This window comes from Molothrus ater, chromosome 6 (assembly GCF_012460135.2).
Source record: "Molothrus ater isolate BHLD 08-10-18 breed brown headed cowbird chromosome 6, BPBGC_Mater_1.1, whole genome shotgun sequence".
NCBI lineage: Eukaryota > Metazoa > Chordata > Aves > Passeriformes > Icteridae > Molothrus > Molothrus ater.
Genome location: NC_050483.2, coordinates 19,540,715 through 19,558,219, shown reverse-complemented (window position 1 = coordinate 19,558,219; position 17,505 = coordinate 19,540,715). Strand labels below are relative to the sequence as shown.

The 17,505-nt window shown below is 42.0% G+C and overlaps 1 protein-coding gene across 1 annotated transcript in view; it reads right to left on the bottom strand.

The window, feature by feature from the left end:
• Positions 1 to 5,572: 5,572 nt before the first annotated feature.
• The window catches only part of LDLRAD3 (low density lipoprotein receptor class A domain containing 3), a 107,996-nt gene continuing 96,063 nt past the window's right edge, over positions 5,573 to 17,505 (bottom strand). Inside the window, exons 5-6 of the mRNA XM_036385050.2 lie at positions 12,000 to 12,345; positions 5,573 to 10,381 (exon numbers count right to left, since the gene is read on the bottom strand). Coding sequence (XP_036240943.2) covers positions 10,120 to 10,381; positions 12,000 to 12,345 — 608 coding nt within the window. The 3' untranslated portion in view covers positions 5,573 to 10,119. The remainder of the gene's footprint in view (positions 10,382 to 11,999; positions 12,346 to 17,505) is intronic.

The following is a 17,505-nucleotide window of genomic DNA, read 5'->3' as shown; positions in this document are numbered from 1 at the left end:
ACAGAGAAGTACATTACCCCTTGCATGGGCTGCTGGATGAAAATATGGCTGCACTAGGATCAGTGGTGCCTCAGATGCCAGACATGTCTCGAGTTACCAAGCCAGCAGCAGAGTGCTGCTAGGGAGAGGCTTTCCCAAACTGCCACTGCAGAAGAGGGATGCTTAGCTCCTTCTTCCCACAGGCTGCCTAAAGACAGTGAGCAGAGACTCAAGAAGTTCGTCAAGCCTCAACAGTGCAGCCAGATCTCCATGCTGGCAAGCTCTGGGACAAAAATATCAGGAATAGTTTCAGCAATAGTGTGACCAGCTGCACCAGGGCAGTGACTGTTCCCTGTACATTGGTGAGGTCAAACCTCAAGTGCTGTGTCCAGTTCTGGGCCCCCCACTGCTAGACAGATCCTCTGGCATTTTCCTAATGGTAGTGGTGAAGGGAAGCCTCCCTTAGTCTCAGGGATCCTTCACAGGTCACTGATGGTGTGAAATCAGACATTTACTTGCCAAAGAGTACAGCACAAACCTGTTTCCAGATGACAGTTCATATTCTTATACCCACTTCCCCTTCATTTCCTCCCCTTTGCCTTCAGACCTGTCACAGTCCATTTGGGAAAAATGGTCTGTGCAGCTTCTGTTTAAGGAGATACTTGGATCCCATATTGTGGTTTAAGGGCTTTCAGACAGACTTAGTCCTGGGGCTGCCACAGAGGTTCAGCTACTGTCCTCAGTCACTGTAAGAGGACTGAAGTCCAAAGCCCTTGTATTGAGCATATTTAGCAATCCAAGATCTCTCCTCACATGGATCCCAGAACCTTTGACTGCAGGTGATTGCAGAATGCCAGATCACACTGCATCCACTGAAACAAGTGCTTGTTTCTTCAAAGGAATGTGAAACCCTCGAGTGTGCCTGTGCAGGCATGTCCTGTGCACTAAAAGAGGTAATGAATAGCCCCTGGAGCTGCTGGTGCTACCAGCCCACCATGCAGCAGGATTAGCCTCTGTTTACAATGGGGTTATAAGGCTCATTACCCAGCAGCTGAAGGGAGGCTCACCCTGACACTGTTGTATTGCCCTCAGCTCTCACCTGACCTGGGATTTCACCAGGCACATGGCATATACACACACCCCAGGGGAAAAAGCCAAGAGCAGGGGCTGCCTTGATGGGATTAGCAGGCAGCAATGCTATTAGCACTCCAACTCCCTGTCTGCCTTTTCCTCCCCAGCCACAGCCTCAGCCTCTTAGGGTTTTGCATTTGGTCCTCTGTCTTGGTGTCACAGCACACCTTCCCTTTACAGCCCAGAGCAACTCAAAGCCCATCCCGCTGAGCACAGCAAGTGCTTCCCTACACTGCACCTGGCCTGTGCTGGGAACAGCTCCTCTGCTTACTTCATCAGATTAACACAAAACATGCTATCAGCACATTGGCAGGCTCTTAATATCTTTGCTGGCAGATTTTAATGGCCTCAGGTCTTCTAAGGCATTTCATTCATCTGGTGACTGTCAGGCTGCAAGAGCACCAGGGTGCTCTCCCCCCACACCCCCTTTCTCAAAGCAGAGATAAGAATGCAGCTATTTTAAAAGGAGGAGGTGAGATGAAAGCACTCACTTTAGTTAGGATGCTGCTGCCATTCCATAATTAACTTCACCTAAATTTTCAAAGGAAGGAAAAAAAAGCCATCCAAAAATCATTTTGAATCACTCTCGCCCACGTTAGCCATCTCATTCTTGATATCAGTATCAAGAAAAGAAAATGGGGACTTCTTTTATTTTTTTAATATTACCCTTCAAAGCACTATCTTGAGCTAATTTTTCAAATGCCAGCATGAAAGGCAGCCAGGTCACACTCTTCTCTCTGTAGTTCCTTGTATCTCTTTGGGCTACCTATAAACTCAGGGTCAAAATGACATTTCTCCCTCCCACCTCCTCCCACCTCCTCCCCCGTTCCATAAAGCAGAAAATGTCGGTGCCAGCCACCTGACAAAGTGTTCCTTCAGTGCCTGTAGTACCTGTGGCCCTCCCTCCACACACTGTAATTCCAGTGTGCATCTTTAAACCAGCATTATTTACAGCAAACCATTTCCAGTACACTCCCCCAGCTCCTTTCTGGAGTCCACATATTTGTTAAGCTACAACCTTCCTTTCTGGAAACCTACAGAAATACCTACTCTAGGTTAAGACCTAGCCTGGAATCTTACTCTAGAGCAAATCCTCCTCCATGTGAAGAGCTAGACAGAGTAACTGTTTCAATGAGTCTGCAGAAATAACAGGGCTAACAAATACCTAAAAGATAGAAGAAAATAAGGAATTCAAAGATTTGTTCATATTTTTTTGATCACTACATGAATTTGCACAAAAAAGAAAAAGAACTTAAAACAGTTACCTGCACATCCAGACTTACCTCTTTTTTTTTTTTCCTCCATAAATCTGCAAAAAATCTTCTGTTAAATGGAATGGATTTAAAAGATTTCAAATACATGAATTAGACAACACTATCCAGTGGTCAGGAAGCTGGATCTTGGAAGATGCAGGTTCTGTTATTCCTGAAACTCATTTTGATGTCTCTCCCTGTGTCAGCTGTCCCTACTTAAACAGTGCAAATCTTCCTCCCATCCCTGCAATGGATAAGGAAAAGAGAGTGGTTAGTTGCTTGAGAAACATGATGCAAACAAAGCAGCCAAATGACTTCCATGCAGCTTCCTGAAGGAAGCTGACAATTGGTCTGGAATGATTTTCACATATTTCAGATATCAGATACTAGAGAGACTAACTCATGCTGCCAAACCTGAAACAACCATTGGTTTTTTGGTTTTTCCTCTGAGTGCTGCACTTGCAGCTTCACAAAGGGTCTCAGTGCAGGAATTTCTAACCCTGACCTGCAGCCAGCTCCTAGACTGGCCTTGCTGATGAAGATCTGCTGCATCTCTCAGATTCACAGGTTTGCTGCCTTTTTTTTTTTCCTGTAGAAGCTCAGGTACAATTTTATTTTATGTAATTTATGTCTCAACTAGCATATCTAACATGACACCTTGCAAGTGGATATGTAAGCCAGCTCCTTTATTTCTGAAGCAAAGCACTCTCCAAATCCACTTCAGGTAATTCACTGGTTCTGCTAACTCCTCTGCTCTGCACAGATTGCCAAGGGAGAACGATAAACACAGCAACAGAGGCATGGAGAATTTTTGCTCTTGACTATGCATCATATTTGAGTAAACAGAAATTAGCAAAAGAGCAGCCAAGTATCAACCATACTTCCTTAGTCTGCAAATTCACTTATTGTGCAGCACTTAAATATTTCTTATTCAGGTAAAAGAGCTGGAGCACATAAGAACTCTCCAAAGCAGTTATATATATACATATACATTAAACAGCCAACCTTACTGTCCTCCCCTTGCCCCACACCTCTGTGAGATAGTGCTGCTTTGGATGCAGTGCTGGGCAATAAGCATTTGAAGCATTTTCTGAAATAACTCTGTCACCAACAAATGAGAAGAAAAATCTACTCTGTCAAACACAACATCATACTTCTTCATCACTGTGCCACTATGGGACCCACATCTGTCAAGGAAATAGCAGGTGTTGCAAATAAATGTAAGAGACTCAGATTCATTCCGTCAAAATGATACTGCCAGGGTGCTCCTGGAGAAGTGAGAGGTTTGGGTGAAGCTGAGCTGTTACTCCTGTTGTTCCTGCACAGGTGAAGGTTATTGTACTTTTGTGTGCTGAAAAATGACAGTGGTTTCAGTCTGAAGGGGTTACAGGCTGTGGTATCAAATAATGAGAGATGAAAGGTTTTACCTCAGGGTAACTGATAGGAATTAACCTTAGGTAAGAGACTAGGAAAAAAAAAAAGAAAAGCCACGTGTGCAGTGGCTGTTGGGAAGAATATAGGAAGTGATGGTCCCAAATCAATTCTCAGTGAATGGGGGGCTTCTACACAGTATCCAACATCAAAGCAACTGCACCTACTGAAACACTTTGTCCTCATTCCCACAGAAATGCTGAGGGTCAGATCAGCCCCAAAACTGCTCCACCTCATCTTCTCCAGCAGTCCCTGCAATAAGGCTGTAAGGAATACTATTAGGATTTTGGGGAGCAGAGAATTGTGTTTCAGTTTATCTATTCACAGTATGTTTGGCAGATAAACAGAAAAGTTAATTCCCTAGAGAGATCCATCCAGTACTTTTCCAAAGTGCTTTATGCAATATGCATACTCTCAACTTTGCTTTGAAAAGCAAAGAAGAGCTGTGAATTTCCACATGAATATGTCTTTGCTTCAATTAATAACAGCACATCATTTTGGACTACAGCTCCCCAAACAGTGAAAAGATGCTTAGCTCTCTCTCCAACAGATAAGTGAGGCTGACTGATTAACAGACTGCTTGCTTACAAACCAGCAAGAAAAGATGTTGCACTCAGAAATCACTGCTGCCTATTTAATTTTTAAGGTGTAAAAAATAGGATCTTTAAACAAATCAAAGCAGAGAGAACAAAAAAGATTAATTAGGGAGCTTAGCTGGAGACTATGGTATTTATTATCAACATTCCTCAAGCAAAGCTTTTGCTGGGTGTGACTGAATGAGTCAGCCCTGAGAGCCCAGTATTCCCTCTCCTGCAGAGAGCCCACTGTGGCAGCCTCAACAGCTCCATCTCCCTTGTGCTGCTGGTGTGAATTCTGGAGCCACAGCTATTTTGGGGCAGTTTGCCAGCACCACACAAAGATTTTCATCTGAGAATCTGAGTCAGAGTATGTGATTTAATTAATGAGGATAACAATAAAACTGGCATGCCTTTGTGAAGTTAGCAAGAGGAAAAGAATCACGGAAGTGGAATATGTCAACTTCTGTATACTTACAGAGATTCAACAATTTAGACATAACATTTGAATTAGCTCTCCTTAGACTGGGAAAATAACTTTATAATGTTGGGGTACTTCTTACAGTAATCCTTTGAGTGACAGGACTTTGTGGGTCTGGATGGTTCCCCTGGCAGTGGTGGTGCCTACACGGGGCATCTGTCAGGGTCAGAGCCCTGACTCAGGACCACAGGCAGACACGCCGCCTCCATGGAGCATCTGCACTTGAACCTGGCTCACACCCCAGCACGTGGATCCCAGACCTGGAGATAAACAGGGACATTGTGCTAGCAACACAGTGGTGGGAAGTGGCAGGCAGAAAGGGGGAGGTAGAGGCCGTTGCTGACAGCCCCTGAGCTCTGCTGGTAAATCCATACACAGCAGCCAGCTCAGAGCACAGCCTCTGCTGCAGCCTCCAGAGCTTTGCAACAAAGCAGACAAAACTGGTTCTGACACCTCATCTTTGATAGCACAAACAGGACTGCAAAATGAGAAATTATAATATTAAGAAATTTTCATTGGTATAACTATGGATCACTAGATTTTTATACACACAGGTACATGTGATTTCCAATATAATTTCATTTAAAAAATATATTTAAAACCCACAAAGAGTTAACAAAACTTAACATGGAATGTAAAAGAAATTGTAAGAAGCCTCATGTAGGAGGCTATAAAACCAGAACAACTGAGACTTTATGAGACAGGGGACATGCCCACTTGCGAACAGTATTAAAACACCAATTTTATTCAGGAATACAGAATATATTTTTAAGATTTCCAGTTTACAAAAGTTTAAGACAAGGCTGGCTCTCAACACACAACCTCTTTTAAAGCATTTAAGTAACATCTAAATTTCAAGTTGACAAAACCCCTCAAAGAAAGAAAAAAAAAGACAATTGAAGGCCACAGTCCTGTACTGGGATACATTCAGGCAGAATCCAGCACAGTATTGAAATTCTTCCTGCAGTCCATATTTTAGTCCATGGGTGTAATATAACCTTGTGTTAACAAAAAAAAAATACTGCAGATCTACTAAGAACTGCAAGAAAAGCCCTTGTTCTACAATTTTAGTTCCAGGCATTATAGGCAAAGTAGCTTCCAATAAGCAACAGTTAAAAACAGTATTTGTCATTTGATCACCACATGAAAAACACAGCATTAATTTTTTTCGTCATTTATACAATTTTAAATATTCATTAAAAATCAGAATCAGTGTCCTTCCATCCTTTTCATCGTTAATAGTTTTCCTTATCTACTAAAACCATTTGTCTTTGCTACGATGTCTAAAAGGAAAGAGCACAAGATTAACAAGCTGCAGCATTAATTAAAGTGAGAGTCATCTCTTTTCCTCCACTCAGTTTCTAAATCTATCACAAGGGCCCTATTAGCTGTATCAAAGCGAAGTCGTGTAAATAAAACTGATTTGGCTTAAAAGTAGAGGAAGAAGGAATGCAGTTATTTAAAAATTGCAACGCAGTCAGTGTTTTTGTATATGTCACTGCAGACAAGAGCCAAGAAAATTATTCACAGGCTCTCTTTTAAAAGCATCAGTGCCAGTTTTCCATTTCCAATACCAGAGAGGCAAATGGCAATTCACCTTACATGGAACTTCAGATTACCACCAAGCAGAATCACTAATGGCTTCATTTTAAATACACAGCACTCTGATTTCAGCAGAGGTTACGTTGAAGCTCCTGAATTTTATTTATTTGTTTGTATTTAAATGACCTTCCAACATGCCTTCATTTACTTCAAGTAATCATTTCTTCAAACTCTTTTGTTTAAATATATTAATAGTTGCACTGAGAACTACTCAATCCAATGGTCACCATTCAGTACAGATGTGGAAACAGAATTTGGCTCTTGAAGAGAAGTTTAATTGAATTTACTTTTGTAAGAATAAGTCTTTGAAATAACATCCATTTGTCTAAATATTAAGTAGAAAGGAAAGCTCTTGGATGACTAACATCAAACTAAAAGGTTAAGAACAATTGCAAACAATAGGATGATCAATTCCAATTTTGCCTGCTACTGAAAAGAAACCCTACCACATTTAACTTCAGCCCTACAAGCTGCAGGATTTTCAATGAAATATTTAATTTCATCAGCACATTTCCCAAAGATCCCACTGAATAATGCACCGTAATGCTGTATTAACATACTAGAAGTGATACACCATAAACAATTTCTGTGTGATTTCAGCAATTTCAAAGAAAACAGCCTAGCAAACCTGTTCTACAAACCAGAAAACTGGAGTAAGGTAAGCCACCCCAAGTTTTAGCACACCTTTTTTGAACAAAACACTGAATTGCTGTAGTCCTTAAAGTTCAGCAGTCCCCATAATGAAGAGGAAGACAAGACTTGTTGCTCTTTCTGGATCTCTAGACAATGACACATAACACCCAGAAATGCAGGTAACAGCTTTTCCAATCAACATTCAAACAGAAAGGCACAATCTCCTTTTGTGTTCTCAAAAACTAGACAATTCCTATACAAAGATAAATACACCCTTAGCTGGAAGGGAAAACATCACACCATTAAGAACATTTTTTCTTCTTTTTTGGTAAAGTCCAAATGGATTATCTTAATGCAAAAATTACATGAATATATACATCCTGAAAGAGTATCTTTTTTTTTACTATATGTATGTACATATATGACAGTGACTGACACAAGACAGAAGAAACAGGCTATATTCACTCTTTTCCTACTTCTTAGCAATGTGAGGCAACATTTTTCAAATGCCATAGGCACACAGTATTTGGGCTGCACACCCTCCAGGGTCTTAGAATACACATGGTGAAATGCAATCCCCTGTGGAAGGCTTGTTTGAGGGGTAGTGGACACAAAGATTTGGTTTCACTAATACAACTTTAGGCAACTTTAAAATAAAAAAGATACCTAATTACAATGAAACTACTGCAAACTCTTCAATGGTGTGGGGTGTGTTTTCAAGGCAAATATGAAGTTTATAAAACTATAACAGAAAACCATTAAGGTTAATACAGCATAACACAGCTCTCTTACAGAGGCCAAGCAGAACCTCATTGAAAGGCAAGAGGGACAGCAGGGTCCAGTGATCACAGGAGATGTCCCTGCACCCATCTGTACTATTAATTCATTCACATACTTGAGTCTGATCTACCTGTAAAATAAAGAATAGCTGTCTGCTCTGTGCAATGACAACAGTCTGCCTATGGCCTTGGTCAGTCAGTAATAAAGCTAAATCCTGCTTTGTGCAGGACAGCAGATTTACACTGCTCGAGTTCTCAGCAAAGATGAAATCTGAGCCACTCTTATACATTACTTTGCAAGGACCTGGGAGCATCTTCACCAATGCACTTCACCACAGGCTGCCTAAGCCTGTAATGAAAGCTGCCCTTAATCTGCTTCCAAAGCCAGCCTAGCCCATCAGCATTAGAATTCTCCAGGACTCTCCGCCATGTCCTCACACCATGTCCTCAGTCCTGGAATGACCTGTGTTTGTAAATCTATCTGGTCCCTGCCTCTTGCATATTTGGAATCTGTGGCAACAGACTCCAAAGCTGGAAATGAAAAAAAAAAAAAAAAACAAACCAAAAAAACACCAACCCAATAAGCAACACCCTAACTCCCTCCCTGAAAAATCAGGTCTATTTGTAAGAACTGAGACTGAACTTGAGTTGTTGCCTCACCTACACTCCAAATTCTTGGGTTCTGAGCATGTAACCTTTGGGCAAAAGAATCTACCTTACAAAGATGGGGAGGAAGAAAGCAGAAGGTGTGGGCAGTTAGCTTCCTTCACTTCCTTTAAAAAGCAAAGTCTATTAATGACACTATTCTTTCTTACATAGAAAGAGTGGGAAATGTGGGATAAACAAACACAAATAATTTTTCAAGGCAAATTTCCCTCCAGACAAGAGGAAGACACTGCACTGTGTTCTGTAAGTACAGCACTGCAGTGGCATTTAAATTCACAGCTTCTTCCCTCTTGCCTCTCTAAATACCTTTAACCTCAGAGGTGCTTTCACATGGTGATTCACCAAGGTGCACTGAAACACATTTGACAGGAGACCATTACAAGACTTATGAGAGAACAGACATAAATAGTTCTGCTGCAGAAGCTACAATTTCAACCAAATAAATGTGAAAAATGCAAACCCTGTGAAAACCAATGAGCTTATCAAAACCAAAACTTTGACATCAGAGTTCTTGTGGTCTAGCAGAACTAAACCCAAGTGATACGCTCTGTACATACCTACACAGGTAGGTATCCATGTCTGTTCACACACATGCTGTAGATGGGATGCCAAGCCCACACCTTTCACTGCATGACCTGCTTTCAGGTATTTTACAAATAAAGCAAACTACTAATGTAGCAAGCTACAATAAAGCTTTCTGTCCTGGGTGTTTGCCTCAAAGCAGTTTCAGTGTTGAAGCTTTTGCTGGAACAATTTGGGGGTTTGTTTTGTTGTTCAGTTGTGGGGTTTTTTTTAAAAGGGAATATATGGAGTAATGTTATGCCACACAGGAAAAGAAGCCCTGCCCTGTTGTTTTGAGATGCTTCAGTGCCTCTGTACTCAGCCTTGACATTTGACAGATAAGCCAAGCTTTGTGGTGTTGCTAAGACAACCCATGCAAATTTGGCCTAGATACTGGCATCTGGGGGAAAAAAACCTGACTTAGAGTTGCTGCATCCTCACAAGCTTAAACCTCCTTCACAGTGAGAACGTTCCAGACCACGCAGAGATGGGTCAATAGGAGATCTTCTGCAGTTTGGGCACTGTTAGGAGACTGGCATTGGGCACCAGACCTCCAAGCAGCATGAGTGCCTCTCATGTGCTCCAGTGACCACCAGTTGGCACCAGACAGTAAGAAGAAACAGCTCCCACATTGAGAGGATGGAAGGCAGTCTGAAAACAGGAGTCCTTCTGGCACAGTTCTCCTGTGCAACTTCTGTAAATATTATACACACACATATATACATTCATATACAGTAAGCAGTCCAATAAATACACCACATCAGTTCTTTTGACAAAGCACAGATGTTTCTCTTAGTTTTCTGAACCAGAACTTGCTCACAGAAATACTGTGGAGAGACGATGCGACTCTACGTTTAGCTTTCCTTGCTCTGCCTTCGATGAGCCCAAAATGCTGAATTCAAATATCAACTCAGTGTGAACTCAAAACAAGTCATCATTCAGGCACACGTCCCCCTGAAACCTATTAGCCACAGCAGATTAACCCAGACACAGTAAATGCCTTCTGGCCATCCCAACTACTGGAAAAGTTACACTTCTCTTTCAGCAGTGTGGCTGACCAGAGGATCACTCTGATCTACTGTCCTCTCCAGCAGAGTTCTGTGCCCATCCATGCTGCCATGGAAATCTCTCGTCCAGCTGTCGGATGTGCCCACAGGGCTTTCTGCCACGCGGCTGTCTGCGCTGGCCAAGCTTCCCGACCGAGAGCGGTAAGGAGGAAGGTCTGCCTGATTAGGGGATTCAGATTCAGAACAGTAAGGTGGTGGAGGAAGGTCAAACCAAGGTGGTCTGCTGTAAGACATACAACAGAGTAAGAAGTTACTGAAAACAGTGGGACAGAAGATTGTACGCAGTACTCCAATGATGAAAAAAACAAACAGCATTTCTCAGCTTTTCAGTTATGACACATATCAAGAGATCTCAGGCCTGCTCCCATTATTCAGGTAATTTCAAAATATCCACACCACCACTGGGAAGCAAGTTTTCTGGCCAAGGTGCAATATAGTAATCACAACCAACCAATTTAACAATCCACACGCTGAGTTAGATGGCTGTGAACTTCCAACAAAGCTGGCTCAAAGACAGCTGTACAAGAGGTAAAAAACTTTTCTGTTTAACATTTACTCCAGAGAAAACACTAAAAGAAGTTACATTAAGTGGTGGATTTACACCTATATATGATGATGCAAGCAGAAGAAAGCTCCAAGGAAACTTCCACTAAGTGAGAGAGATTAATGGCTTACAGTCTACAAATAAATAACAAACTGAATTCTCCACACTGACAAATCACTTTGGCTGTCATGAGATCACACGCAGAACAATTGTTAAGTAGGCACAGGCAAGATGAACACTGCATTCAGGAAGACTGTTCTGATAGCAAGCAAGTAAGAGTTGAGCAGATTGGTAACAGGCACTGGGAGCAATTAGCTCCAAAACTGCTGATGGTTTTATCAGCTCAGGTGAGAAATGATTACAATCTGGACACCTGCTCATTAGTTGTCCTTAATAATGAAAATATATCATTAGTATGAAAGTCAACATTAAGACAAGGGACCTGCAGCCAAAAGTGGTAGAGAATAGGAATTTACAATTATTCTTATATCCCACAGTTTGTACTGTAAAGACCAACAGGGTGATAGTGAACAATCTGAATTGTTGAAGTTTGTACCATATCCTTTTTAGGTACAGGGGATGTCTGCTTACAAGTTTTGTTTGGAAAGGCTTTACAGACAGAGGTTAAAATGAAGGTTAATTATCTACAAATAAAACCAGTGTCATAACCACATAACTACAAAAGCATCATATACAAGCCACACCCACACCAAACTTCAAAGCACTTTCAGCTATTTAAATTAGGAAGAGTCCTTTCCATTCCAGAGTTCTGTTTTTTTCTTCTCTTGGTAAAAGGTAAAACAGTGCAAAGTAGAAGAATGATACAGTTCTTTATAAAAGAATTGAAGAACGCTCTCACCTTTATATTATTATCATAAATGAACAGGGCTGTATTTTGTCAGTTCTATGACCTACAACTTACCTGAGGTGTTTTTTGGTGAAACTTCAAATTCAGTTTTCATATTTTGATTCCAGACTGGCACAGGTTATCACTACTAGACAAGTGATACATTCTCCTGCCATTCTTAAAATCTTACTACCAATATGTATTAAGAGACTTGAGTTTCCCTCAAATCCCTTTTAATACCAATAACAGTAAACAGACCCGAGGACCATGAATTTTTCATACACAGAATGAGCTCAGATTTACTGAAACTTGACCCTGTGCAGGTGACAGAAGCACAGCACTGGACTTCTGTCAACAGCAGCAGTAAGTGGGGAGCAGTAGTACAGGTTACCAGAGCTGCAACCAGCAGAGGGATGCTTTGGGGAGGCCACAATCAGCTCCTGTACATACCTTTGGTCGAGCACAGCCTCAGAGTAGGATGGTGGGGAGTCCAGCTCCAATGGCCTGGGGTAGGGCTGGCTGGCCATGTACTGGATGCCGTTGTTGACGTTGTAGGTGACGCTGCAGTGGTGCGGGTGGTCGAGGACCACCAGGCGGGACAGCAGCACCGGGTGCTGCAGGCGATGCACTGGCAGTGTCATCAGATTGTTGCGCTTGCGCTGGTGGTGCAGCACCAAGGCCAGGAAGGCCACCACGAGCACGAAAATGACAGAGCTGCCAATGATGGCGTAGGTAATGCTCGGGTAGTAAAGCAGCTGATTTTCAGAGGTCACGTAATCCTGGCCGCTCCCTGCTTCTGCAAGACAAAAGGAAAAGGAAGCCTGAGATTGGTTTCAATATAAAATTGATTTTGTCCTACGTTGTGTATTCTGCTAACACACTGCGTGACAAAGAAAGCTTTTCCCTTTTCCTTCAGATTGTGAAAAATGAGCTCATTAAAAGCACATGCATGCAAACTGGAGATGGTAAAGTATCCCTCAGTCCATCCTCACCCACAGTAGTGCCAGCATTTAAACTACTAGGGAGAGACAAGCTGAGATACACACTGTAGTAGGAAGCATGAGCATTATCATGGGAGTATCTCCCCCACCCATACCTAACAGTCACAGCTTTGGTTTCCAGAGGTGAGATACCCAGTTCCAAGCCATAACCACAATACTTCAGCTGCACCTGGCAAAGCTCACTAGAATCAGACATATAGAAGGCACAACATGTTTTGCTTTTTTTTTTTTACCTTACATTCCCCTGACACCATTTAAGCCCCACACCCACAAAGTCATGCAGTCATTGAGCAATGTATTTTTGGGCAGGAATTTCTCTTTCAGTGCAGCCTGTAATTCCTTATAGCCTCAAACAGGCTATTCTGACATTCATCTACCTCAAGAAAAATATGAGGCTGAGTAAAAACCAAACCAAACTAAACAAACAGAACCTCAAATCCACACAATTGTGGATGATCCATCCAAATTCTTAATTTCCTACTGCAGAAGGCTGGCACAGTTAAGTCTTGGCATGTGATTTTCCTCTCTTTTCCTTATCAAGCAAAACTGCTTTTCAGTCATTCAGAATAGCAACAGAACCACTAACATATTTCTCTAACAACAGATAATGAAATATACACTGTGCCCAGCATAACGGAAGATCTTTACTCAAGCATCCATTGTTTTCATCCAAGATGCTTTATGTATCTCTCTCAATATTTGATTTTGGTAGTTCACTTCCATGGTTAAACACCAAAGCACAATTTCCAGCTTCACTAAAAACAGCTTCTGCATTTGTCAGTAAAACAATACAACATAAAATGGCTAATCCTTTAAACATCTCCATTTTAAAGCATACTTTCATAAGAAGAGATGAGATGGGGAAAAAAGACTGTAACAGAACCAAGAAAACATGATTTCTTCATTATGAGAGTAGTGAGGCACTGGAACAGGTTGCTCAGAGAAGCTGTGGATGCCCCATCGCTAGAAGTGCTCAAGGCCAGGCTGGATGGGGCTCTGAACAACCTGGTCTAGAGAAAGGCTTCCCTGCTCCCAGCAGGGGGGCTGGAACGATAAGGTCTTTATGGTTCATTCCAACCCAAGCCATTCTGTGACTACTGATCCTGCTACCAACTATGAAAAGTACCACTCAGATAGAGCTGTTCCACTAATGATGCCACTACAACCACAGACCAAAGCTTTGCAGGACAGATGCAAGCCAGACTTTTCCTGTTACTTAGCGTAACACCTCAGGGAGGATCTTTGCTAACCTTACTTCCTTGTGCAACTGTGCTAGAGAAAGCAGAAATCACTGTTTCCAGTCAACATTGGGTCTCTGGCTCACTCAGCAAAGTGAACCAAGTCTGCATGAGGAATGTAAATGAGAACAGAAGGAAGGAAAGGAATTGACATGCATTAGTAATTTTAATTACAGCTCATCACGTATTACTCTGGCTCCTTTAATACACTCCCTAAATTCAACAGCTGAGAAATGAATTCGTGTCACGCATCGCAGACAAGGGCCAGTGCAGGGAATATAATGACAAGCAGATCATTTTATGCAAGCATCAAGAAGTTCTGCAAGGACTGACCCATGGATGAATACTACTACCTGCAGCAAGTGCAAGGAAGGTAAATCTATTATGACATCCCAGTAAAATACCATAAGACTCTCAAACAACTTGGCCCACTGGTTACAGTACATTGGCATAAGGCTGAAAACAGGATGCCTTTGCAGACCTGATGAGACCTAATTAGTTACCATGGGGTCATTCTGCAGCAGCACAGTCTCTTCTCTGTATAATCTCCATCTTACTAAAAAGAGGAGAAAAATGAGAAGTGAATTATCCATCAACTTTTTTTCCCAAGCTTTTAAAGTTATCCACCTGTTTAGGATAACATCTTCTAGGTCCTACAAGAATCAGTTCTATAAATCCAAACAAGTTAACTAGACTGCTGAAGAAAAACTGCTTTGTCAAAAGTCAGGTGGGATCTGATGACCAGCTTCAGAACAGTGTGAAACAAAACATCTCTTATCTGATTTTACAGTCCTTTTCATACAACAACTATTGACATATTTTGCAGAGATTTGGGATAACTTTGCAGCTAACACGCTGTTTTGGAGATTTGGGATTACTGTGGCTAATGAAACATTAATTTACCAGTAACTATTCCTTTTTGGGTGTTTAGATCTGTTTCTCGTATTCCCATTTAATTCATTGTCTTTCTGAAACCCAGAGCAATCCAAGGGCATGACTACAGATCTGTGTAGAGGTCTCTGAACCAGAAGCAGAGCTATTAGGGTGCTCTTTTGAAAGTGCTGTCTGGAGCAACCTTTGAACCAGCCAATGCAGCAATATTGCATGTGGGACTGGAATTAGCATCTCCATCAGTTCAGCTAATTCTAGCCCATGTGTGTCCAACATGAAGCAGCACAGAGGAGTACAGATATATCCTGTGAAGAGGAAAGAATCTGCTTCATTTGTCAAGTGCTCTTTCTTGCACCCCAGGCAGAGTTGAGGATTTGCATAGAGACACCCTCCCCACACAAAGGATCCAGCTCCCTAGACATGCATAGTCTTGATACCTGTCCAGGAACGCATTGTACCCGAGACGGAGTTCTAACCAGGAAGCTTCAGCTACCATTGAAACTAAATCTTTTTTCACCACAAAAACATTACTCTTACCTTATTGGTGGGTTTTCTGGGCCAGGAAGACATAACCTTAAGGTCCCTTAGCAATCCAGACTCACAAGTGAAGTCCATTGGCACTTCACTTTTGCCATGATATAATTTATTCCACAAAGACCAACCTGTACCTAATCTCTCTTTTCTAGCAAGGCCAGTACATCCAAGACTGCAAAAGATGAAAGTAACATTACCTGAGCCTATCAACACTGCTTGGCTTGCAGTTCTAGAGAGGTGAACTGCCCTTAATGGTCTTCCAAAGTAATGTTTGACAAGAAAATTGCTCTATGGCACAGCTAAAACAAAACATAGTAGAGAACTATGAGACAGTTTTGCATACAGGAGACTTTTGCATCAAGTTTTTGCTTTGTCTTCCTATGTACCTGATCATGTTGAAATATGTAACTTTTTAAAATTCCTTGATAACATTCTGGTTTTTTTGTAGAGCCTGGTGAATATTCACAGGTTTGGAAGGGAATGAGAGGTACTGAGCTGAGACTGCCTGATGAACCTATCCATTTGGCACTTGATGTAAAAGGAAGAAGGTGAGATAAAAAGAGCACCTGAAAACTGTCTGTAGGACATGCACGACTACTTAAGGAAACAAAATCCATGACTCTTTAGCTCTGCTCTAATAACTTGCAGCAAATGTTTACACATCACAGAAATCATTTAACTGAATTTCTTGGTAATTCAGTTATCGTCTCCCAGGAGAAGCAGGCATTATCCAGGTAGATTTTAAAAGCTCTGTCTGCTCTGCTACTAAGCGCAAATGCATGAAAAAGAGTGAGTGGGCAAACAAATTTCATCTAAATTCATGGAGCATTTACTATTTCGTGCCTTTTCTTTTCCCCTTAAGAAGATCCATTTTCTATCATGCCACATATAAACAGTTTATCAATGCCACTTACACCTATTAAACCCCAGTATCTGGGAAATGCCAAATTCACAGATTAGAGATTTTTGGAATGTAAAAAGCCTTGTGAACAATTTAGGAAAATACTGATAAAGGAAACATAGCAGGTTGTGCTTAGAGGTCTATTTTTGACTGTGAACAAATTGGGGCTGCAGCCCGGTGTTGGGCACCAAAATATTGGAATACGATCCCAATATTACCAGGTGGAACGTGCCTGGGCTCTTCTGGCCCTTGCTGCTTGGCCAGAGGTGGCAACTGTGGTGTTTTCACCTCAGAGACACCTTTGGCTGGCTGGATGTTGCAGCTGGCACTTGGAACAAGTCCAGGCAAGCAGGAACTCAGTTTTACCTCTGGTGGAAGGGCTTTAGGCAATGGTGAAGGAGAAAAGGAGACGGATTCTGCCGGAGGGTTTAATCCAGAGCTTTATTCCAGGGTCACAGATCTCTGAATCTTGTAACAGCTCCAACAGAATCCCGACCGCATGGTCGCTGTGTCTTTTAAGCCCCCGGGGAAAGGGGAGGGGAAGGGATGGGTGTGCCACCAACCAGGTAGGAGGGAGGAAGGCTCAGGGGACAAGTGACACTTGGATAACCCAATGACCCCAGGGCTGAGGGGCACCTTTTGAACTTCGTCAATCACACGATACCCTTGCTGGCGTGCCAAGATTGACAGACAGCTCTCAGCAGGATGCAAGGGGAGGGGAAGGGAGAAGGTATTGGCACACCTGGGAAAGGACTGGGATAGCTGAAACAGGATATTGCATCACACTGCAACAAAAAAAGATCTGAGAGTAACTGCATTAAGTCTGCCAGACACAGGGATGAGAGGCTATTATTTTATCTTTCACAATCCTCTGCTCAAGCCTGGCTTTTCACAGTTCATTGGAGAAAAAGCTTTTGAAATACATAATCTAAGCAGACATCTGTAGCCTTAATGAGCACGAGTCACGGTCCATCTCCAACAAAGATGCTACTGTAACAACACATTTAAATTCCAACTGGTTAAAGTGCAGAGCTGCAGCTTGGAAGGTTAAAGAACAAAAATCAAATGCAGACAGGCAGAGCCTCTGCACATTATTTACTTTTTGTGTTTGGAGTTCTTAGGGCATCCAGCTAAGTCTCTCAAAACTCTTATTAAATTTTTCATCCTTGATGATTTTATGTGCCACTAAAACAAGTCTTTCATAGATTTTTGTGCACTGAACTCTCAGAATGTTCTTTATTCTAGTGATGTTTTTCTAACTGACTTATCTTTTTTCCTATTGCCCTTCTCAGTGTTACAAACAAGATCTCTCTCAGACAACAGAGCACCTTGACCTCATGAAGCCTCCTGCTAGGTTACCACTGTTTCCCTCCTGAACAGCTTCACAGTTC